General features: G+C 32.9%; 1 protein-coding gene and 1 long non-coding RNA gene across 7 annotated transcripts; both read right to left on the bottom strand.

Annotated features, from left to right (window-relative positions):
- Positions 1 to 2,251: 2,251 nt before the first annotated feature.
- On the bottom strand, positions 2,252 to 4,357 carry LOC150034716 (uncharacterized). The gene is made up of 2 exons (XR_016531513.1): positions 4,222 to 4,357; positions 2,252 to 2,442 (listed from the first exon to the last, which is right to left on the bottom strand). It is a non-coding gene; the product is annotated as an uncharacterized LOC150034716 (long non-coding RNA).
- Positions 4,358 to 6,436: 2,079 nt separating this feature from the next.
- Positions 6,437 to 25,774, bottom strand: LOC120082541 (uncharacterized). 6 transcript variants are annotated; one of them, XR_016531113.1, is made up of 8 exons: positions 25,409 to 25,774; positions 24,801 to 25,268; positions 23,603 to 23,758; positions 15,835 to 16,265; positions 14,621 to 15,027; positions 9,072 to 9,244; positions 8,882 to 8,940; positions 6,437 to 6,987 (listed from the first exon to the last, which is right to left on the bottom strand). XR_016531113.1 is itself a non-coding variant. In XM_090316147.1 (7 exons), exons 1-7 carry the CDS (start codon positions 25,425 to 25,427, stop codon positions 6,966 to 6,968), a joined length of 1,566 nt encoding a protein of 521 aa, XP_090172273.1. In that variant the 5' UTR covers positions 25,428 to 25,774; the 3' UTR covers positions 6,437 to 6,965. The 6 variants fall into 6 exon arrangements, 1 of the variants encoding a protein (XP_090172273.1); XR_016531114.1 differs by having other exon boundaries at positions 9,126 to 9,244; XR_016531112.1 differs by having other exon boundaries at positions 8,882 to 9,244.
- Between the last annotated feature and the right edge of the window lie 107 nt (positions 25,775 to 25,881).

Genomic DNA, 25,881 nt, shown 5'->3' with positions numbered 1-25,881 from the left:
ACATTCATATAAAGGCATGTGAGTAGGGGTATTATATACAAAGTAGTTTGTATAAGACTGGACGAAGAAATGATTAGTTTCATTTTATAATGTCATTAATAATAGAGACTTACATTTCATCAGGATGACCATAGGTGACATGACCTGAATCATGAGTGAGTTGTGATCTCCTGCCTATGAAAGCAGTCCTTTGATTTGTATGGACGAGAGTGGCCAGATTGCCAACTCAATACGCCTACCATTTTGAGGATTCGTCTGATTGGGAAGTTGAGAACATAGCTACACAATGTAAAATTCACTCATTCCCTAATGTCGGTTTAAGTACATAAATTGCTTCCTTAAAGACTGATTGTGGGGCTTGAAAAATGTGGCACCACTCTCTCTCTTGGCCTGATAGGGGTTCAATCATAGTTGGACTATGACTTATTATTCATTAGAGGGATTAGTGGTATTTAAGGAGTTAGATGTAACTATAGAGGCAAAAGGATAATTTCGACCAAACTGTACCTACGAGTAAACTGTGAAGAGTCATTGTACTCTTGACTGGTTATATCCAATGGATACAGAAATATATCTTTCGTGCGAAGATTGCAGCTGTTGGTCTTTAATGGAGTGACCGACAGTTAATGGATGTTGAATAATTTAATTAAAGAAGTTTAATTAATTGTTCAAGTACCATTGAAGCTTCAATCTAGAGGTCCATAAGGTCTTCTTTCTAGCTCAATAAAGATTTTTCATAATTAATTTTAGATTAATTTGAATTGTTTAAATTAATTGAGGGAACTAATTATATGTGATATAATTAATATAATATATTTGATACACTATGATATAAAGTTTATTATGAGAGGAATTAAATACTTGAATTTGATTCAAATACTAACCATATGGATGAGATTCATATAATTATATTTAGTATAAATATGATTTATATTAAATACCATGCATTATATTGAAAGAAATAAAACTATAGGTTATATTGTATTTATACAATATAAGAACTATAGGTCATGTGTTATATTTGATATAACATATAGTTTAATATGTATTATATGATAACGTGGTTATCACGTATATATATTAAATAATTTATTAAAATTAAATTATTTTTAGGAAATTATTTTAGGAGGGAGTCAACTCCCTCCCCTTTCTCTCCCAATTAATCGTGCTAATGGGGCTCAGTTTTTATCGATCTATTTCATCTTCTTCACAAAGAGGGTCTCTTGGAATTCTACTGTTTGATCTCCCTAAAAAATTATCTTCTCAATATTCTCCCTCTCCTAAAACCCAGAGCCCACACCGCCTGAGAATTCTCATCCCCTACAGAGAATACAGAGGTCTCACTTGTGGTGGTGTTCACTTCTTTGGGATTGCAGTAATTTTGTTCGAGGTGATCGTAATTGTTCGTGACCTATCGAAAAGGAGGATTATCGTGAAGATTTTTGGCTCTAAGGGTTAAGCAACTGTTTTCTAACCCTTCTTCTTCTTTTGGAATGCATGTTGTAAATTTTCTTTTGATAGATAATTGTGTACTGTAAATTTTGATGTATGTGAAAATAATATTTGGGATCGATCCCGCTTACGCAGTGGATCTCACGGTTCCTTTAGATTCCACATTCCTTTAGGTATTTGGCAAAGGACCCTGAACATTGTTCACCTGATGCGTCATATCTACCATAATATTTATCAACACGGTCAGATATGACATCCTTAATCTTTTTTCCAAGTTGAAGTTCAATTTCAACTTTGAAAGACTTGAAATGACCAAAGATTGAGACTTCTCATGAATTCAATATAGGTACCCATATCTTGAAAAATTGTCTATGAATGTAATAAAATATTGTTGTCTATTCCAAGAAGTTGTTGGAATGGACCACAACTGTTTGTATGTATTAGGTCTAAGATGTCTGAGCATCTGTCGGTACCTAATTTTTTTTATGTTTGTCTATTTTTCCTTAATATATTCGACACAAGCGTCAAAGTTACTTAAATCAAGGGAATCAGGATTTGCATCTGACACAAGTGTCTAAATTCTCTGTTTAGAGATGTGACTTACACGCTTGTGCCATAACATAGTAAAATTCTGATTTAATTTACGCTTTGTACCACATGAATTAGATAATAGGATCTTGTTAAATAAAACAAAAGAATCAAGCATATATAGATTATCAATTAAAAAATCGGTACCAATAATCTTGGAATCTTGAAAAAGACTAACTTTATTATTTTCAAAAACAAAGAAAAACCAAAATTGTCCAAATCGAAAATAGTAACTAAATTCTGTCAAAATGACGATACAACAAAAGTCTCATTTAGATCCAAATAATAACCAATTTTTAAATGTAATCTAAAATTCTCAATAGCTTCAATTGGAAATGGATTGCTATCGTCCACATAGTTGAATCTTTCAGCATCACTTCACGATCAACTCCACAGAAAATCCTACATTGATATAATTATGTGAGTAGTAGCACCTGAATCTACCCACCAAGTATCTGTAGCCATAAAAGCTAAATTAACTTCAGAACAAAACAAAGTAAGAAGGTTACTCTTCTTTACACGTCATTTGGCGTATTTAGGACAATCTTTCTTGAAGTAATATTCTTTTTTTGTAGAAAAAATAAGGATTTTCAATAACCTATTTCTTTCTCTTATTTTGGTGAGATGTCCCTTCTATAGTACTCATAGATTTCCTTGTCTTGTTATCACAAGAGTCAGTTGCCAAATGAGCACCTTCTGCTCTTTCACTCTCAATCCTATCTTCTTTTTGCACATATTGTGAGATAAGCTCATCAATACTCAATTTATTCTTCTGAGTATTATAACTTATCTTAAACTGAGTAAATTGTGCGAGAAGAGAGATAAGTACCAGATACACGAGTAAATTTTCATTTATCTCCATATCAAGTGCCTTTAATTTGCCTGCAAGATTGAACATTTCCACAATGTACTCCCTTATGTTTCCATTGCTCTTATACCTTATAGAAGTTAAAGAAGTCAAAAGACTACTTGCTTTCCTTTTTTCATTTTTAACAAAATATTTCTCAATTTGAGCAAAAACTTACTGGCATTTTCATTTTCGGTGATAGAGCCCCGAAAAGACTCTAGAATGGAGTGCCTAATGATCATCAGACACATGCGATTTGACTATTCCCACTTCTCTATATTAGTTGTATTTGGTTGTTCCTCAGTAGAAGTAGGTTTATCAAACGTTAATGCAAGGTCCAAATCTATACACTTGAGAAGAATCTCTAGGCTTTCCTTCCAAATCATGAAGTTCGTTCCATTCAACTTAGGGATTGTACTCAAATTTTCAGATATTTGAGTAAGACCAATGAAAACAATAAACAACAAAACATATAATAACAATTAAAATATAACAAAATAATTTTACATATTTGGTGGACCTCTTTAACAAGATAACTAGCACAACATTGATGTCCAGCCTTTGGGCAAAAACACCAATGATAAATGATAGTAATCAAAGTACTGACAATAAACTTTGCCAAAAACTAACCTTTCTTTGGACCCACTATTTTCCACGAGAGCAATCATTGTAATTGTGACATACTCATTACCACATGCATACCCGCAATCTACCAAATAATTACCTTCCTTTGGACAAATAATTATCCGCATAAATTCATGAATATGCACATCTTATATTTCATAATTAAATTAATCCAGATAATCGAGACTACTTTGGTAACATATTATTTTGACCAATTCAATCCAAAATATATGATGCAATAATATAAAAATATTATTGTACAAAAATAATAGTAGAAAAACACCATATAGTCTTTACCAAAATTGACCCAAAATATCAATCAAATTTAATCTTGAACCCACAACATGTTTGATCAAATTTAAACTTGAATCCACAACGTGATTAATCAAATTTAAACTTTAATTCATAATATGATTAATCTAATTTTAAAAAGAATCATCAATCAAACTTTAAATTCAAATTCACATAATCAATTAAGCTTAAATTTACAACCTGGTCAATTAAGCTTGAATTTACAATATTATAAAGCAAATTAAAAACTTAGATGCACAAAATTTATGGATTTTAAATTTACAAAAAAAAAAAAAAAAAAAAAATCAATTTAAAAACTAAATTGAAATTTACTCAAAACCATCGCCATAATAAATATAAAAAGAAAAAAGAAAAATCCTTCAATCGGTGAACCCACTCTAACTGGTAAAACAAATTACCTTCAACCAAGACCCATCGTCGGCAACATCTTCGACTGAAACCCATCACCGGCAATTGAATTACCGGATTCTATTACCTATTGAACCAATGGTTTTCGTGCTGTGAGGATCATGCCGTGTGTTCGTGCACAACAAGGATTTCAATTTTTTTTAATTCTTTAATCAACTTTAAAAAAAATCAAAATTGAATCACAATATCAATAGAAACGAACATAAATCAACAATTCAACATGAAATTCATATTCTAATACCACTTGTTAATATAATTAGTTTAAATCTACATTGAATAGATTAACTCTATGATCATTCATGTCAAAATTGCCAAGAATAATTAACATACTGGATTCCATTAAGAGATCGATGGTAGCTTCAAGATGACTATTGTCTTCCTCAACCAAAACTCTGAATACCCTTAGTAGATCTCTTCCTAGATGAAATTCGAGAAAAACTAAGTACTTATTGTTTTGGTATATTAAGGACCATAGTCCTAAACTCTCTATATACTAATTCAATTAGAGTTCCCACTAAATCCTAATTAACTAGGAATAGACTTCTATCCATTTAATCCATACTCAATTAGGAATCTAAAGCCTTAATTATTTAAAACACATGATAGGGCCCAATATAATAAAATAAATAAAATAGTAATCCATATATATAGTTCATACTTTAATTATACGTATTATTATTTAAATATATCTAACATTATTGACTATCATAATTGATAGATATAAAATAACATAAGCATATAAGTCATAGTCTCTAATTATTTAGAGAGTCTATGGATGATACTTCATATATTATTGATAGAGACTACTCATATCATAAGATAAAAGGCTCTATTATTGATACATTGATATTTCTAGTGGAAAGGATTAGCAAAGTGGAATTGAGAAGAAAATGGTGGAAAGATATTTGTGTAGGGAAAGGGAGCAAGAAGATCGGATATTTTTAAAGGCCCTCTTGAAGATAAGATATTTATATAGTGTGTTTTGATTGGAAAATTGGATGGGAATGCTTTGAAAATTCAGAGTATGCGAATACCTTTTCATATGTCAACTTGCGTTGTTGGACTTGTTTTGATTCAACACGGGGAGCCACTAATTTTCTTGCCAATCTTTTTCATAAGAAAAAATTATTTTAAATGGTAAAACTGTTAAAAATATTTATAAGATGTAGCAAAATTTTAGAATTATCAATGATAGACATTGATAGACGTCTATCAATATCTATCAGCATCTTTTATTGATAATTCTAAAATATTACGATATTTTGTAAATATTTTGGTTTATTTTTTTATATTTGAAAACAATCCTTCAACAAGGACAAATTGCCCCTAAAGATTTTAGCCTTTTTTTGTAGTTTTTTCACTTGTTTTTTGGGATAAGTTTGAAATGGCTTTGACCGTATTATCCTTTAACTCAAAATTAGAGTTAGATTTATGTATTACATGAATTATTTGGTGTGTTTACGTATTTGTAGAGATGACATTTTCTTTTCTGGTTGGGACATGTTGAGACTTTGTAGTGGCCGAAATTAATATAAATAGAAAAAGAAACAATTAAATTCATTAGGAATAGGATGTTTTGATTATTATCCAGAAGAAAATAATTGAAGATGCTTTTGGTTTGGAGGTGATGTTGATCTTGTAGCTGCCACTGCCCACCGACATTGAGAATGACTTTCAACATTGGGTATTGATTAAGAAAAATAGTTAGGTACATCTCGGATAGCACCTATCTTTCGGCGTCCCACTAAATTATCCAATCATAGCTTGTCATATGAAAAATTTTATTTTTTCCCATTTTGAAATATTTTAATATCTTTTTTATGTGAGTGATGAGAAGGGATACACAAAAATGGGTGCATCTAAGTATTACGTATTAATTAATATGAAATTTAATGCAGTGAAGAAGATTTTGAAAATTATTTTTTAATACATCAAGTGTGGAGAATAAGAGATAGAAACTTCCATCTGGAGACGAACGTCATGCTAATTAATTATAGCCCACTTTGCTAAGATTAGAAAAATTTATCATTTTGATTGTGGGCACGTTTAACTTGTCTACATTCAATTCCACATACGTCTTTCTTCGTCTTTCAGCCAGAACTCTTGCATGTGTATTTTTTTTTTTTAGTATTTAACCTAACCTATTGCTTCTTAGTGATCAACATAAGATTATATGTCACATATCAAATGTTAATAAAAAGCATCAATCATAAAATCCACAAGTGTTCGATAATATAATCATAATCTTACAAGAACGGAATTGAATCAAGCAAATACATCAGTGTTCGATTCGAAAAAACTCTCCAGTACATGAAACTAGAGAAAAATCCTAAAACCCAAGCCAGAAGAAGTTACCTTATCCCCATAATTGTTATGATGGACATCTAGGAACTTTTTAGATACATAAATAGACAAAAAAGATGGGGAACACAAAGAGAATCGTGTGGAGTTCGGTTAGAATTCGAGATCGATCAACCCTAAGCGACATATTTCTTATTTATAAAATTGTGATAGCACCGCAACACTAACAGAAACATTCGCATGTAGGAACTTTGGAGCACCACGACATTGCATCAAATTCGGTGCTTCTGGAAAAAGCGTCAGGCGCTAGTGTTGCTACATTGTACATTGCGCTTCCAGGGGCTTTTTGGTCATTTTAGCTTTCTCTTTCTCGATTGGTGCATTTAAGCTTCATTTTGGCCCTTCAGCTCCATTTCATTAGCAACGCCCTGTTTTACCTCTTAAGTGCTTGAAACCTATAAATTCATCAAATAAACATATAAAATCCAAGAACAATTCCGAATTAAGCAAAGTAAGATAATACATTTTCTATGCTACCAATTATCAAGTTTATCAGCAATATATTAATCAAATGTATTTTTATCAAGTATATCGGTCAAGTGTACCAACTTTATCTGCAGTATAAATGAGTTAATGATTGAAAAATTTATCAAGAGTTTAGTCAAGTGCATCATTATCAAATATATCAATCAAGCGTATCAAATTTCTCAAAATTATAAATGAGTGCATGATTAACAATTATATTAAGTATATCAGTAAGCACATAATTATCAAATATATTTAGTATATCAGTCAAATGTATTGATTATATATTAATAGTATTGTATCAAATGTATAATAGTAGTGAAGGTATTTGCGATATTTTACAACTTTCATTTGTAGAATGGACTTTATTTTTACCATTTTTGCAAACAACAAAAATTTAGACTATAGACTTTAAAATATTTTGTTTTGTTTGCAAGTGTCCTTAACAAAAAATGCTAAGATACTGTTTAGATTCTGGTGTAGGAAGGGAGGCGGCAACATGTTGGAGATCGAGCATTTCACCACATAGTTTACGAGGCTTGGCATTGACGAAATCTTTTATGATCGGAGGCTATGAAGTACAGATATTCATGTGAGGTAAAGAATCCGTATTAGATACATATCGAATACTGATATTTTCAGATACTTTCTAGTTACATATCTGACACACGATTTGACGTATCTATTTCTACGCGTACCTTTTTTAAAAGAAAAAAGACAAGTAGCTCATCTAATCTTTCCCAATCTAAAACTAGGCAACTTATTTAAAAAGCTCACTACTCGAGTCTAAAACTAAAATGAAAATAAAAAGTGAAAGACCAAACCCTAAAATCATTTAATCTTCATCTTCACATTTGATTTTCCACAAAATCCACCAAAATATAAACCATTTGGATATCTTTAACAATTCAATGAATAAGTTTTTCGTTTATCTTCATACTTCTCCCTCTAATCTCCCTCTTCTTCTTTGTAATATGAGACACTTTTCTATTGCATTTTATTAACTATTGTACTTCAACATCTTAGATGTTTTTTTTAATTGTATTTTAGTGTTTGTATTCTATTTTATGCTATTGTTATTTAATTTGTATGCTAAATTTATCTATATCATAGATTTTTTTAAGAGAAAAAAAATGTATCTTCAATGTATTAGTATCCTCGTTTTTTTAGAAATATATATATTAAAAAAATGACGTATCCTTAGACGTATCGGTATCTTAGTTTTTTAGAAATTGACGAATCGCCGTATCCGATCGTATCTGTATCGTGTAACCATATCTGTGTATGTGCTTCATAGATTGGGGGGGGAAATATCTTTTATTTTCTTTTATTTATTTTTTTTTAATGCTAATAAAATATTGATTGTTTTTGTTTTTAAACTTACTGAAATTTGATTTAAATTTTATATATTTTTAACTACAACATATTTATTATCTGATATGTGTGTTTGGGTCCATTAAAATTCAAAAAATAATTTTGCAATTTTCCTAATTTTAGAACTTTTTGCCATTTTTCGAAACAAATCTTTAAAATATGTTATTTCTCTTCAACACAAAATTGTTTCATTGTTAGCTCTAGAGTTAGAACGGAAAAGAGACAAAAATATTACTAATGGCATATTTTACGAAGTGCTAAAAAAGGGGGTCAAAAAGTTTTTTCGAACGTAATCACTTTAAAAGAATATATTTTAAATTTCAATTAAAATAGAATAGAATATAAGATATTAATAAAAATAAAATTGAACCACTCTCATCTACAACTCACTTAGGAGGCGTATGGCTTCCAAGTTGGGTTGGATTGTGTGGTTAAAAAAAACTCACTCACCGTTTGGTTCACCATTTTTCACCTCGTTATTCGCATCAACTCTTCCAATCACTTTCATCCTACAATAATTATCAACTCAACTCAACTTTACACGTGAATCTCCTTATTATATGCATCAAATATCACTAAACATTTAAATCAGTCAAGTTTAAAAGACAAACACAAGAATTGTGGGGCAGGCTTTTATTACAAGATTAGAGTTGCATGCGTCTTCTCCAACGACGACGCCCCAAAGGAAACTTACAGAAAATAGTGGCACACATAATATCTGACCACGAACTACATTTAAAAGCATCGTACCACGTACGGGAGATGGACAGATTCACACAAACAACCGTAGCAATCCCTTGAACAATAGATTTCCTGTCACGGATGGATCCAAAATTTCAAGATCGCAAGAGCGAAAAAGTTAAATAAGAAAATAAATATAAGTTTTTAGAAAGAAAATTCATAATATTACAACCCTGTAATTGTTTTAGATTTAGTTTCATGTGTGTGTTTTTTCATCATTAATTAGACCGTTAGAGGGTGAATAAATAAGATATCTACAAATTAATTTTTATAATTAACTTTTACTACAATAATATCAATATTATTAAAGATGTTTTCAAATATCGAAAAATAATCAAACTAATAGATGTCTATTTGTACATATCATTGATAGCAGTGACATTTTGTCATATTTGTAAATATTTTCAACGATTTTATCATTTAGAATAATTACCTATATTATTAAACTTCAATTTTTTATTTTGAAATTAAGTCTTTGACAATTTGAACCATACTACTATAAGAAAAATTAAATTTTAATTAAAAAGAAGAAACAAAATATTAGACAACTAGAATAGCTAAAAGCTAACATATATACATACATACATACAATCTTGTTGGAAATAAATTTGGGAGGTTGGAGAAAATTTGGAAGAGAGAATTGAGAAAGAGGCCACTTGTGTTATTGAGCACGTCTAATTTTTTTTGGCTTGATACAAATGGTAGGACATCCCTCCTATTTATACTAGTTGACACCCCTAAATCAATGGCTAGGATTTTGCCAACATATTATGATCTAATGGTTACAAATATCTCTATAAAATTTTCTTTACAATTACACTTTTTCTCATATTTTCTAGATTAATCTTCAATCTACTCTAAGTCTATCCTACAAATAATATCTCTAGAATATTTTAATACTTGATACTTTCTAAAAGCTGGGCTTTTGTTTTGGCTAGGCCCAAAATCAAATTTGTATTTCAACACCCCCTTTTAAATTTGATTTTATTACTCTCAACAAATCTCTTAATCTTATGAAGTCTTCTTTCTCATGAGGCTTAGTGAAAACGTAATTTACCTGACCAAAGTCTTAACATACTCTTGTTGCACATCCTTTCTTCCGATGCAGTCTCTAATATAATGATACCGCGTATCGATGTGCTTGCTCTGATTGTGAAAGACTGGGTTCTCCAAAGTAATTGTTGACTTGTTGTCTACGGAAATTTTGGTTGGCTCCTCTTGTAACAGTCCCAACTCCTATAATAGATTTCTTAGCCAAATTGCATGGCAAACACATGCGATAACAACCATATATCCTGCTTCACGTGCTAAGAGCATAACAATTGGTTGCTTCTTTGATATCCACATGAAGGTAGTGCCTCCCACAAAACCAATTGTACTCTTGGGGTCATCAACATTTCCACCCCAATCATTACCATTGTATCCCAAGAGCTTATAATTATCAGAAACATAATAGAATAGGCCATAGTTTATCATACCTTTGATGTATCGAAGAATTCTCTTTGTTGTTTTCAAGTTTGTAGTTATTAGTTTCTCTGTGAAGTGACTGATAACTCCAACTACATAGAGAATGTCAAGTTTTGCGTATGTTAAATACCACAAACTTTCACCAAGCTTTTAAAGAATGTTAGATCTACTCGTTCTCCTTCCTCGCAACGTGATAGTTGGATTCCACAATCCACGGGGTGTGTTGTTTGGATTAAAATCATTCATCTTGAACTTCTTGATTTACGTCCTTAGTAGTCTTCCTGTGTGATAAAAATGTATTTATCTTCTTACTTTACTTCAATGCCAAGGTAACAAGACATGAGTCCAATGTTGGTCATCTCAAACTCGTTCGTCACCTCTTCTTTTAACTCATTAAACATGCTTGGATTACTACGTATAAAAATCTAGTCATCTACATACAAGCATACAATCAATACATCATTATTTTGGACTTTGATGTAAAGTGTGTGCTCATATTGACACTTGATGAAATTTCTTTGGTGTAGATAATTGTCTATTCGAGCCTTCCAGGCTCTTGGAGCTTCCTTCAACCCATAGAGTACCTTTTTCAACTTCAAAACTTTCTCTTTTTTTCCTTCAACTTTATAGCCTTGAGGTTGCTTAATGTAGACTTCTTCCTCTAGGACTCCATTGAGGAAAGCATATTTCACATCAATTTGGGAGCAAATACTTCGTCATAGTCGACGCCGACTCTTTGACTATAACCTTTCGCCACTAGTCTTGCTTTGTATCTTTCAATTCCTCTTACATTCTTCTTGGCTATGTAAACATATTTTACACCAATCGCCTTGTAAGCTTTTGAAAGTGAGACTAGCTTCCAAGTGTCTTTCTTCTTGATTATATTAATCTCTTCCTCCATGGCGTTTTTCTATTTTGAATTCTCTATAGCTTCTTGAAAGTTCATGGGCTCACAATTGGAAAAAAGACAAAAGAAAGAAAGATGACCTTGGTTTTCAATTACCTCATAAATTTCTTGTAAGCTTCTGAACCATTTAAACTTGAGCTTAAGCTTCGTCCTCTTGAGAACTTGAAGTTTGTGATGCTAGTGGTTTAGAAGGCTCCTCTATTATTTGCACTATACTTGTTTGCTCCATGTCATTTTCTTCAAAGTAGGGCAAGAAGTTGTAGTCTTCATCATGTCTTCCCTAATTCCATTATCCTTCTTCATCGAATACTACATCTCGACTCAGGATTTTCTTTCCTGTATCTAGATTGTAGAGTTTGTAGCCTTTGGTATTTGAGCATATGAGCATATGAGCATAACCAATGAAGATATATGTCTCACTTTTGTCATCCAATTTGTGTCTTTTTTCATCTGGTGTATTCACATGAGTAATGCTCCCAAAGATTCTAAAATGGAAAATCTCAGGCTTCCTTCCACTCCATGCTTCTTGTGGCATTTTTCCACATACACTTCTTATAAGAAATCGGTTAGATAGGTAGACTGCACATGCTACTACTTCTGCCCAAAACTCCTTTGGCAGTTTTCTGCTTTTAACCATACTTCTAGCCATGTTCAAAATTGTTCTAATTTTCCTTATTACTACTCCATTTTGTTGAAGGGATCTCAACACTGTTAATGGTCGATGAATTCCATGGTCTTTACAATACTTTTGGAATTCATTAGATGTGAATTCCTCTCCACGATCAGATCTCATGGCCTTGATCACCAGACCACTTTCTTTCTCAACAAGGGATTTAAACTTCTTGAAGTTCTTGAAGACCCCTGATTTCTGCTTCAAGAAATATACCCACGTTTTTCTTGAAAATCATCAATGAAGAGAAGGAAATAGTTACTTTTACCAATTGAGTTTGGCTTGATCGGTCCGCACACATCTGTATGTATGAGTTCCAAAGGCCTTTGAGCTTTTGAGTTTGACTCCTTTGCGAAGCTTTTCTTGAACTGCTTTCCAGGTAGACATCCTTTGCACACTTGATCGGGATGACTTATGAAAGCTAATCCTCTCACCATGCTCTTCTTGGAGAGTGACTATAATCCCTCAAAATTGAGATGTCTATAACGAAGATGCCAAAGCCAAGATGCATTTTTGTAACACATCTTGAGGCATTTTGCGACGTCATTTTGAATGTTGAGTATAAACATTCTATTTGTTGTAATCAGCACCTTAGCAATCAAGTTATTTGCATTATCTCTTATAGAAAGGTTAATTTTTTTTATCGAATGTTGCTTATCCCAGTATCTAGGTACCATCTATTATCTCTGCTTCATTCATTATTTGTGCAAGCCATCAATAAGGTACCATATTCTTGACTTCCTTCTTCAATATAGAGTACTTTCTCTCCAACTTTACTATTTTTGGAAGCTCTACATTCAGATGCATAATGACTAAACTTATGATAATTATAGCATTTAATGTTTGTTTTATCGTACATTGATCTTGAGTTGCCTTGTCCATGACCTCTTGATGAGTTTTCTAGTCCTTTTTGGGAGTTATTGTTGTTGTCTTCATACGGCCTCCAACACGTCCTTGTCCTTGTCCATGACCTATTCCACATCCTCGATGACCACCATATTCTCGTTCTTGTTCGCTTCTATTATTAGGACTAATTCCGCCACTAGTCGAATCAACTTGCTACTTAGCAATGGATCAACGATGCCTTCCTTCTTCTTTTTCTTTTCTTCATATGCATGTAACGAATCCATGAGTTGCTCAATGGTCATGACTTCCAAGTATTTTGTTTCTTCAATTATGGCAACAATATGTTCAAACTTTCAATTTAATGATCTTAGTATTTTCTCCATGATTTTAACATCATCAATCTTTTCACCATTTCTTTAAGTTGATTGATGATAGTTAAGACTCTAGAGAAATAGGTTGAGATCGCTTCTCCTTCTTTTATATGCAAAGTTTCAAACTCAACTTTTAGAATTTGAAGACATACCTTTATAACTAGATCTACTCCCTTGTACGATGTTTGAAGCTTCTTCCATGTTTCTTTCACTGTCTTTGCTTCTAAAATATTCTCAAAAGCATCATCATTTAATCCTTGATAGATTAGATAGATAGCCTTCTTGTCTATGTTTCTTGAGTCTCTCAAACTATCCTTTTGTACTGAGAAATACCACCATCATTCTTCGGTTCGACATATCTTTTCTTTACGATCTCCCACACATCTTGAGAGCCAAGGAGAGCCTTCGTCTTGATACTCAAATTATCATAGTTACTCTTGTTGAAAAGGATCTTTAAACTCTAATACCACTTTGTTGGAAAGAAATTTTGGAAGTTGGAGGAAATTTGGAAGAAAGAATTGAGAAAGAGGCTACTTGTGTTATTGAGCACTTCTAATTCTTTTGGCTTGATACAAATAGTAGGACATTCTTTCTATTTATACTAGTTGGCACCCCTAAATCAATGGTTAGGATTTTGCCAACACATTATGATCTAATGGTTACAAATGTCTCGCTCGAATTTTCTTTACAATTACACTTTTTCTCATATTTTTTTAGATAATTTTTCAATCTATTCTAGGCTTCTCATACAAGTAATATCTCTAGAATATTTTAATACTTGATACTTTCTGGAAACCGAGCTTTTTCTCATATTTTTTAGACAATTCTTCCATCTATTCTAGGTCTCTCCTACAAGTAATCTCTAGAATATTTTAATACTTGACACTTTCTAAAAACTGGGCTTTTGTTTTGGACTACGCAAAATCAAGTTTATATTTCAACCGTTGTTCTGTGTAGGATCTTCAATAGGATTACCAATCCCATTCATTTAAAAAATTAACCGGCAATGAGAGATTATGGCATATAATTTTAAAGATAGTGAGGTCTTTCCATCTTCCAACTTGGAATCTTCAACCTGGGCTATCAATCCCATTCATCTCTAATATGATTGAATTTAAATACTATAAAATAAATTAAATGAATTAATATGCAAAAATATTTTAGAGGTAATCTACATAATCCCGCACCTGTCAAGTTTGATGAGGTTTGTGGAAATAGCCGTAAACAGGCATAAGATGGAGAGGAAGAGATTTACAAAGCCGATGAACAATGACCACGGCAATCTATAAAAATCTTCTTCTGCAAAACGTGAGGTGAGTATTGACAAAAATATTATAATGGAACATATAGACGAGAACAACGCTAGAAAATCTGCATACAAAAAGGCCACAGTATGATTATTGTTGTTGTTTGTTAAGTTGAAGGTTGCGGCAAAAATTGCACTGCCTATCAGAGCTGCAACCAGCATAGAAGAGCTTGAAACTCTCTTCATCCACTCCTCTCCCTCCTCTCGAAGTTGTTTGTGCTCTCTATTGAAGGTTTCCCTCCACACATCATCTTCCAAAGTTGACACTCTCACTATTTCCTTCACTTCCTTAAGTTACCATTACCAAGCAGCTTATTAGTAATTTATGGAGTCATGTAATTTTGGTATATAAAAAATTCTTTATTTGTAGAATAAGAAAAATGATAGGAGTTGTTGCAAATATAGCAACCAAATTCAGACTATTAGCACATATATCATAATGAAAAAAAATTTGTAGATATATGAAAATATAAATCCAACTCTTAGAGTGTACCAGCGATAGAGCCTATCTTTGATAAAAATGTATCACTAATAGATTTTGTTATATTTGCATTTCTTTAAAAATATTACTATACACTTAATTATTACACCTTAAAAGTTGTACCCGTTGCAATTATCTGATAAAGTAAAAAATAAAAACTATTTTTAATAAAAAAAATAAATAAAAATTTGTCATTTGGCAAATTGTAATGAGATAAGTGGAAAAGTTACACAAAAATAGATTCAACTATGTATCAAGTTTTTTTTTATCTTAGAAACAAAATCTAAATTCAGTTTTACCTACTTGGTGCATCTCAAGATACATTTATTTTTGTGCATCCCACTCTCATACAAAAAATAATAATAATAAAACATAAAAATAAAAATAAGAAAAAAGTAACAAAAGTTTATCATATAATAAACTACATAAAAAGAATATTTAGGTGTATCTCAAATTATATTCATCTTTGTGCATCCCACAAATACTCCGATCATAGTTTGCGGTATGATAAATTTTTCTAACTTTTTTCTTTAAATATTTAATTATTATTTTTATGTGAGTGATGATAGTAGGATTCACAAATATAAGTAAGATTTGAAAATTTAGTTGGTTACCTTGTACCACTCAAGCTCACGTGTCATTTGTAGAGCAGGATTTGAGAGTCTTTTGAGATGCTTGGGAGGAGCAATCTGTACAACTAAGTGCATCAATTTTGTGTTCCTGTCGCCACCCAACTCTCCAAACATGTTCTTGAGTCCTATTTCATATATCAGTTCAAACACGCTCTCTTGTCGATTTTCAACGGCATCATAAAATACATTTATAAAATTATAACCCAAGTTGGATATTAGATTTGGATATTCACGAATAAGAATTACTAAAAATTCTGCATTCCCTCCTTTTGCAGCATCATAAAGAAAATTTGTGGGAGTGTTAATATAATCCAACAGCAGCTGCTCTTCTGTTATCCGTCTGATTACATTTCTCCATAGGGATTCAACCATCTGATGGGCGAATGTCTTCATCAATGCTTTCTTTCTCAAACCTACATACCAATCTTTAAATAATTAATGTAATTATAATGTTAGAGTTAAAAGTCTTCTAAGTTGGTTGGTTAATCAACTGAATGTATAGTGGATTGTAGTTTCTGATCTTCTCATTGAATCAAATTATGATGTTTCTGGAATGATTGTTTCTCTGCCTAATTCCATCAGAGTTAATGTGAATTTAATGGGTGATGTTCGGCTTACTTCTGAGTTGCTCCTATAAATGTCATTCATACCTAGTTTGAAGTTCAACCTCCTCTCTATCAACGCCCTTACTACTGATATGGATATTATGATTTAAGTTTATTAGCAGTTCTGAAGAACACAAGTGTGCTTTGAAAATGATTGGGAAGCCAAAGAAGTAAAATCCATCACTTAGCGATAAGGGAGCATTCTCAAAAGAACAAAGTTCTATTTCAATATATAATAAAAGCACCATATTACAATGTGCCTAATATTTTAGAAAATGATACGGGTCAGGGGTGCATCGGAACATCTCCACTAGGTGGACACCTTCTTAGCACCCTCATCATCTCCCAAAGGATTTTCATTAAGCACAATGAAGAAGTTACAAAAGTTGAAGGGTTAGAGATAAGCCCGAAACCAGTAAAGATAAAAGCAAAGAGATTAAGGATTACAAAAAGTATGGAGATTAATGGCGATCATACAAGGGTTGTAGTCCTTGAAAAGCCTATTTCTATGAGACCAACAACTAGCCAAAGAACAAATATCCTCCCAAAGGTGCATACTATTCTTGCTTTGTTCTTGGAAGGTCCGTTTATTTCTTTCGTCAGAGTCCATAGAATTGTAGTAATGGTGTAAATATGATGACATCTTTGGTGATGTTCCTTAGATTGTTGATACCTTCACACAGGTCCTTTATATTGCTGAAATTTTTGTGCCAGCCCAGCATCCTTTCCATCATATTACAAAAAAAGAGGCCAAATGGAACTAAATGAAAATGTGTTCCATAGATTCATTGTGTTTTTTGCAAAAAGGACACCAGTTTGGACTTAGATTGTGGTTGGAGAGTTTCTTTTGCAGCAAGTCCATAGTTTTTAAACATTGATGAGATAGAGTCCACAGAAAAAACTTACATTTGTTTAGAATGTTGGTCTTCCAAAGGTTCTTAAACATGGTAGTGTTGGTCTGGGGTTGTTGCCGTAATTTTGCACTGGCCAACTCTCTTTGATGTCGAAACCTTGAAAACATTATTGTTGCTAAGCTTCCAAAGGAGTCTATCCCATCCATTTTCTGTACAAGGCAGTGGAAGGTGTTTTTTTTTTTCTTTTTTTCTTTTTCTTAATCTCATTCCATTGTTGTACTTCTCTGTCACGAAAGGGCCTTCTTGGTTTGATGTCCCAATCCAAAATGTCCTCATTCCAAGCCTCTTTAACAATTCCATTTGGAATGCTTGATAGAGCATGAAAACGGGGATAATTTTTAGCTAAAGGACTTTTGGTATTCCATCTACCATTCCAAAACGATATACTTTCACCATTATTAACTTGCCAAGAGATATTATCGTTGAACCAATAAATCCCTTAATGATGGAAAGCCATGGGGATTTCTTTCTGCTATATTTTCCAGAGATGGGAATATCATTAGGGAAAGCTTGTGTATATTTGGCCAGAATTAGTTTTTCCAGAAGGGGTTGGTTTCATTGTGAAACTGCCATAGCCAATTGCTAAGTAAAGCGCAGTTTGTGTCCTCTAATCTATAGATACCAAGACCACCTTTATCCTTTGAAGTTGTGACGACTGACCAATTGATTATGTGTGAACTATAGCTTTCAATGTTGTCCTTCCAAAAATAATTCCTCCATTGCTTCTCAACGTTCTTGTAAACAAAATTCGATGCTTTAAAAACATATAGCATGTATGTTGGAAGGCTAGTGAGAGTTGATTGAATGAGAGTAAGTCTGCCCCCTTTCGATATATATATGAAAATTTCCAATTACTAAGCTTCTTTTGAAAATTTCAATAATAGTCTCCCAAAAAGAGCATTTTGAGGCTTATCTCTCAGTGGAGCCCCTAGGTAATTGATAAGTAAATTAAGATTCTTGATCCCCCATCTATTTGCAACTTCATCTACATAATTGTTTTCGATGTTGAAGGTTGTCAAAGTAGATTTTTCTAGGTTTATGCTTAAGGCTGTAGACATTTCAAAGGTCTTGATAATTTTGAAAACATTTCTCGAATAATCATTATTGTCTTCAACAAACACTAATATGTCATCAGCGAAGAGTAAGTGAGTAATATGAAAGTTTCCTGAGATGTAGACTGCTCTGATTTCCCCTTGTCTTTCAAAATGCTGCATAAGTCGACTGATGTAGTCTATTGCAATGACAAAGATAAAAAGGGATAAAGGATCACCTTGTTTGATTCCCCTGTTTGGCTTGATACAGCCTCGGGGTTTACCGTTGATAATAACTGAGTATTGTACACTTGTTATACAAGCCTTCATCCGTTTTCTCCATTTCAGGGGGTAACCTTTTTTGTGGAACATGAAGTCAATGAAGTTCCAACTAATTTTGTCAAATGCTTTCTCTATATCTAGCTTGATCACAAAGCCTTCGACTTTTTTCACTCTCGAGTAATCGATTGCTTCATTGGCCATCAAGATAGCATCAATGATCTATCTCTCTTAAACAAAAGCCATTTTATTTTCACTTAGAGTGTCTGGGAGCATTTTTTTTTTAGCTTAGAAGCAAGGGTTTTAGCAATGATTTTATATAAGGATGTGGTGAGACTGATTGGCCTGAAGTCCGCCGCCTTAAAACACTTCTTCTTCTTGGCAATAAGATCAATGTAAGTGTCATTAACAACGTTGTTTACTACACTATTTTGAAAAAAATCTTGGAACACTTCTATGTAATCATCTTTGAAAATGTTCCAATATTTTTTAAAAATTTCCATAGTGAAAACATAGGGTCCAGGGGCCTTGTTTTCGCCAATAGAAAGGAGGGTACTGTGAATTTCATTAACATTGAAAGGGGAGCAAAGCATAAGTCGTTGGGCATCACTAATAGGAGACCAATTCAAGTTGTCAATAAGTCAATGATCAATCTCGTTACCTGTATAAATATTGTTGAAGTGATTGAGGAAAGTTTTTTTTATTGTCTCATTAGTGGTATAGATGAGGCCATTTTCATTTAAAATCTCAGTAATGTTGCCTCTTCTCTGTCTAATAGTGCATAACTTATGGAAAAAGGCAGAGTTTTCATCACATTCAAGAAGCCATTGCCTTTTATATCTTTGGGCCCAATATTGCATTTCTCTAAGAGCTTCAACATTTAAATCAGCTTTGAGGGCAGTTCTATGGCTATTATCAACTTCACTGATTTGTTGGTTGCATTCAAGAAGGTCTATACGATCTATCTCTTTGATCCAAGCTCTCTTTTCTTCTTCAGTTGCAGATTTTTGCCCATTCTACCAAACTTTGATGGCTTGAGATAATTGTTTGAGCCTTCTTATAAAGGAGTATCTTAGGTAACCACTTTGATTGCTATTAGTCCACCATTCTTGAATGTTCTTATTGAAGATTTGAGATTCCATGTTGATGTTGTTAAAGCGGAAAGGGTTGGGACGCAAGTTCAATTGGGCAGTTTCAAGCACAATTGGAAAATGATATGAGGTGATTTGAGATAAAACTCTTAAGTAATGTGTATTGAATTTTACCTCCACTGTGGAGTATATAGGAATCTATCTAGTCTGGATAGAATTGCTTGCGATCTAAGGTTAGACCAAGTGTATTTCCCATTTAGCAAAAGGGGGTTAATGAGATCATGTCTACTTATGAAATTGTTGATTTTCATGATATATTTAGCAGAATTTGCAGCTGAAGTTTCACTAGCCCATCTGATGGCGTTGAAATCACCTCCAATAAGCCAAGTTGGAGCACAAATAGGCTTGATATCATCAAGTTATTCCCATAATTTTCATGCTATATTTAGCAGGATTTGGAGTTGAAGTTTTACTAGCCCATCTGATGGCATTGAAATCACCTCCAATAAGCCAATTTGGAGCACAAATAGGCTTGATACCATTAAGTTCATCCCATAAACGCATTTTGTTTTTATGTTTAGCTGACACATAAATTGTTGTGATCCACCAGTTGTAACCATCTAATAATGTTACATTAGTCGAGATGGAATAGTCTTTTTGAAAACTACTCGTAATTGTGTGCCTCATGTCGTCCCACATTATCAGAATGCCACCAGATTTTTCGTTGGCTTTTAAACTTAGCCATTTTATACTAACAAAGCTCTAAAGAGATTTAATTAGATTTTTGGTAATACAAGAAAGTTTAGTTTCAGAAAGAAGAACGAAATCGGGACAGTAGCTAGAGATAGTCTGTTTTATTAAAGCTGTTTTGGAGGGAGAGCCTAAACCCTCTTACATTCCATATGAGAACTTTCATGGGCTACTCGTATTCCTCGGAGGCTTTAAGCATTTTCTATCTTCATTTGGTGGTTGTGGAGGGAATGCAGTTGTGTTAGCTCCATCTGTAAATTTGAGGTTGTTTTTCTTTAGTCAGCTAATAAGTTTTTTTTTTTTTTTTTTTTTTTTTTTTTTTTTTTAAATCTTCTTCTTTTTTCTTTGAGTCTTCTTTTTTCTTTTCCTGGTCTGGTGTCTTCAAGAGAGCATTTATACTATTCTTCATAATATCAGATTGAGTTGGAGAAGGCTGAGTATTTCAGATATCAAGGAAAAGGGACCCATATCAATTGTTAGCGAGATTTCAGATTCACTTGGGCCACTCGTATAGGTCTGGATATCTTAGGCTACTTTCTTTTTATTAGAGGTAAATGGGCTTTTGTCCCTATAAATCAATTTTTCTATCTTCTTTTTTTGGTAGGCCTTTGGCCCAAGAGGGCTTTTTTTTTTTTCTTCCATGATTTGTGCTAGGGCTTTATCAGGGTTAAAATAATAAGTTTTGTTTTGTAGGGAAGGGAAAAAGACTTTCCACTTTGTGATTTGAACTTTTCCCTCATCATTAACCTTTTATTTCCCCTTCCCGATGGCAGTAAGATATTTTCTCTTTCTCATTTTAATCATTTCTTTAGTCTTATCACTGTCACTTCCAGAGTTCGAATTTTTCATAGCTATTCTTCCGTCACCGTCACCATTATCTTTCGTTTGCTTTGCCATATGGCTACACAATCTGTTTGGTTTGAGTTTATGGAGCTGCATCGGTGGGATTGCAATGTTGCCTATGAAATGATATTGTTCACCCTTAGTGTTGAATTCATTGAACTCCTTAGCTGCCTTTCTAGAAAAACATCCATGGATCCTAGGATTTCTTTCTATCAACCATCTTCCTTCGCATTGAGCCACTGTTTGGATTATGAATCTATTGCCTTTTTCATCATGATATTGATGGTGGCTGGTATGAATCCAGTGTAGTTATCCTTCAGTTTAATCTTAGCCTCTATAATATTGGTTTTTTCCCATGTTTCTTTTGATACTTCAACAAATCATTTGCATGCATACCCCATTTGCATAGAAGTGTTTGTATTCCATGCATGTAGTGGTATTCCCCTGAATTTTGTCCATCCTCCATAGCTTGGCAGAAGCTTAGGTGTTACATGAATCGAGATCATCAATCTCTCAAATTTAACATAAAAGATGCCAACTGTGACCGAGCTATTGTTAGCACATAACAGCTTGATCTTTTCCTTATCATCTAAGAACACAATGGCTTTTTCAGCATGGAAAGGTTTCTAATTCATATCAGAGTCGATTTGGACCTTTAAGGTTTTGAAGATTTTGTGCCAATCGTTGTGGAAGCATCTTGTTGTCACTATGACTACATGGTCCCAATCCAGAACCTTTTCAGTTTCAAAGGTCGGGGGCTCATTTTCTATGGAAGTCTTCATTAAGAGGTTGTCTGGAGAGCTCTTAGGAGATAAAACATCGGTGTAGGTTCGATTTGGACTATCCACATCGAATGAGGAGCTAGTGAATGAGCTGTTGCTTGAGTAATATTGTAGATTACTAGTTTGGCCTTTGTAGCAAGTTCTTCTATTCTCTTTTTCAGGCTTTAGATTGATTATAGTCATGAAGGATGACCATCCCTTTTTGTCAGCAACTCAGGAACAAGAATGCAACTCTTCCTTCCTCTGTTGTCAACTCTGAATATTTCAGCAATGTTTCCTTTTCTATTACGTGTCTTTTCTACCCACAGGCAGAAGTCGGGGAACCTTTTTTCCAAGAAAAATCTGTTGGTTCTATGAGTCTCAAGCAGAGTTTTGAATGTAGATTTCAGCCATTCCAAATATTCTAAAGATATCGCTATCAAGAAAGACTTGTAGGGCCCCATCTCTCTGTCAACAACAATTTAGTTCCTCTGAAATGTTTGTGCAAGGATAAAACAAAATCTTTTCATTCAATAGTGCATGAATGTGGTAGGTTGCTCAGTAAACCCATTGAAGAACAACATGGATAGATTTCAGGAGGTTTTAGAGAGGATGGAAGGATTTGGGCAGAAAAGCAAAGGTGTGTGAGTCAATGCAGTAGAACAACCATTAATGGTGGAAGATTACAAAGATCGGTGAAGGATTTAGAAGTTATGTTGAAGATTCAATAACAATTACTGAGGCACAGGTGGCTGAAGAGGAGAGGTGAGGTTGCTAATGTTCTCTGTTGAAGGAGAAAGTTACTGTAGCAGACTCTCATTTGTTTGATTATTACAATGCGCCTAATTAACTAATTAATTCTACTTATTAACCACTAACAAATCTAAATTCACTACTACACAAATAATAAACTCAGATATATTAATTATTCTATAATTCTCCTCATTATTTTATAATTTCTAAGAAAATTATCAAAATGTCTTCAAAATTCATCTCACTTTCACTATGTTGTTGTGATTACATACCATCGTCTTCTACTAGATAACTCTGTCCACCACACCAATGCCAACAACCACCGCTCTCCGTAGGCCAACACTAGCCATCACCAGCAACTTCAACAACAATCACCTCTAGACCACCAACTCCAATGACTATTAATTACTTTAAATTATTAACTCATAATACTTTTAATATATAACAAACAATATAAAAATATTTTCGAAAAAGAGTTGTTAAACACATGCGTATTTTTATCTTACACACTTTTAGTTTTATATAAAATGACTTCTTAAAAAAGAAAATTTTATAACTTGATCCAAAAAGGAATAGGTCCTTTAATTAAAGTGCATGGTGAGGAATCGAACTTCAAACCACGAGATTGATAATATGAATATTATGCCAATTGAGCTACGCTCTGGTTAGTAAAATACTAATATCATTTTATTCCACAAATTAATTACGTTATTATTTTCTCACCAATAATGTTGGGGCAGCACTTTTCCCATATTGTTAGCTGGTTTCGCCTCCCAATTTTATTTGCCTTTCTTGCAAGTGCATGTAATGCTGTCTCCCCACTGTTATTTCTTTCCACCGCTAAATCCAGGTTCTCTCGAAGAATCTTCCATCCAATATCTGTTGAATCCACATACAAATAAGTATCGTATTTTTTTTTTTTTTTTGTTGGTTTATTTTCTATTTTTTAAAAAATAAAAAATAAAAATATGTTTGGTAACCATTTTTTTCTTCGTTTTTGAAAAAAAAAAAGGCAAAACTCAACTGACATACTTGTACTATCGATCTCGAAGTTAGAAGATCAATTCTTCTATCCCACATATTGTCAAACAGTTTAATTCAATTATTTAAATTAAATTATATACATACATCTAACATGAATGAAAAGATAAAAAATAATTATCAAATAAAAATAAGTAAATAAGTCTTGATGCAAAATTAACAATAATAATATAATTAATTCTATATTTGTAATGTTATTTCTCACTCAAGTCAAAATTAATTTATAAGTGACGAAATTCTACCTTCTCTCAAATCTATTAGAAATTTAAAAAAAATAAAAATAAAACTAAAACTAGAAAATTAAAATTAAAATAATATATAAATACATATTACAAAATTTGAAACCAAAATTTCAAAAATATTTAAATATATCTATTGAAAATCAAAGTCATACATAAATCTAAAGTCGATAGTCATATATGAATGTATATCAATGATAGCTAATAATAGTTTTCTATCACTCGTATAGCTCTTAATCTTTTAAAATTGTTGGTTTTCTTTGAAAATTGATAGCTACGTATAAAAGTCTATCATTGATAGCCACCGATAACCTTAAGTGCTAATTCATGCTGTTAACCATGTGACTCATTTTTATGGTGACACGTGTTAATTTCATTTTTATTTATTTTTTCTTTTCTTTCCTTTACTTTTTTTATTGTTCTCTCCCAATATCAATCTCAAACTCCTCACATCTTCTTCTTCAAAAGACTTGGCCAATTGAAGAAAAAAAAAAAACATATACTCTTGCTAGAGATCCGCGACAATTTAGAAGATTTGATTGAATTTAGTCTGCTTTTCATGAAGGATGCATGGTTTAGTTTTTGGTTGAAATTAGGATGGAACCAAAAAAAAAAGAAAGAAGTGGGATAGCACGAATTACCGTAATAGTCCGACAAGATGGCAGCGTGGAGAAGATGAAGTTTGTCGGATGTTTCAAAGTTGGTTAATTTAGTCCTATGAAAGAGATAGTCGGCCATGTCTCTTTGTTTGTGTGTTACTGCCAGATAAAGTGGGAAAGAATGAGCAGAACCATTCTTACTACGCAAATCTGGTAGGCATGGGTTCGTATCCACTAAGACTTTACCCATTCTAACATTTCCTGATATAGCAGCAAAACAAAGGGCCGTATAACCATATCCTGTTTCAAGCTCCAAGTCTTCAAGTGTCATTATTTTAACTAACTTCTCTACAAAATTTGTCCGTTCTGCAGCGGCAGCAATATGAAGAGCTGTCTCATTTCGAGCAGTAAGTGGATAACGGCTATTAGTCTGTCCTTCATTGCCACTTAATAAAAATTCTGCTCGTTCCCAGTCACCCCCGAGTGCAGCCAGATATAGGACACGGCGCTCTGGAAAATTACAATATACATGTTACAATGGATTAAGTTAAAAACAAAAATAATAAAAAAATAAGAACGTAAGTTTTTCTCTTCAAATATCACTTAGGTTCTGAATGTGAAGAAGAAATCTAAGTATTATGTTCGCTTACTCTGTTCCAACATCATCATAAGTTCCACAGCTTTCTGTTTCAATTACTTCATGGGCGTTAATTGAGCGCGGTTCGATTCTAGTGAAGAAGCTAACTTATGATCGGTCGTTCATTCAGGATTTTATAATGTGGGTATAGGCCACAGGAAAAGTGCTCCATTTTCAAGGGACTTCTTGAATAGAATTGAGATTATGGAATTCATAGAGAAATGGTTTGTAGGTGCTTTTGTTTTGATGCTAACAGGGTCCAAAAATGATTATTATTGGGGTTTGTGTTGGTGGGTCTGTGATTGTTGCATTGATAATTGGCTTGAGTGTGTTTTATTATGCTAGAGGTGGACAATCAAGAAAGCAACGTCCTTCGAAAATTTAGGAAGAAAAAATGGAGAAAGAAGAGAAGTGAGGACAGGGACGGAGAAGATGAGAATGGAGAAGAATCTGACGGTGGAGAAGGGGAAAAGAGAGAGGATTAAA

This window comes from Benincasa hispida, chromosome 8, assembly GCF_027475165.1.
Source record: "Benincasa hispida cultivar pf3 chromosome 8, pf3_genome.v1.1, whole genome shotgun sequence".
NCBI classification, from domain to species: domain Eukaryota; kingdom Viridiplantae; phylum Streptophyta; class Magnoliopsida; order Cucurbitales; family Cucurbitaceae; genus Benincasa; species Benincasa hispida.
The sequence above is the reverse complement of the archived record's forward strand: the minus strand, read 5'-3'. Positions and strand labels throughout refer to the sequence as shown.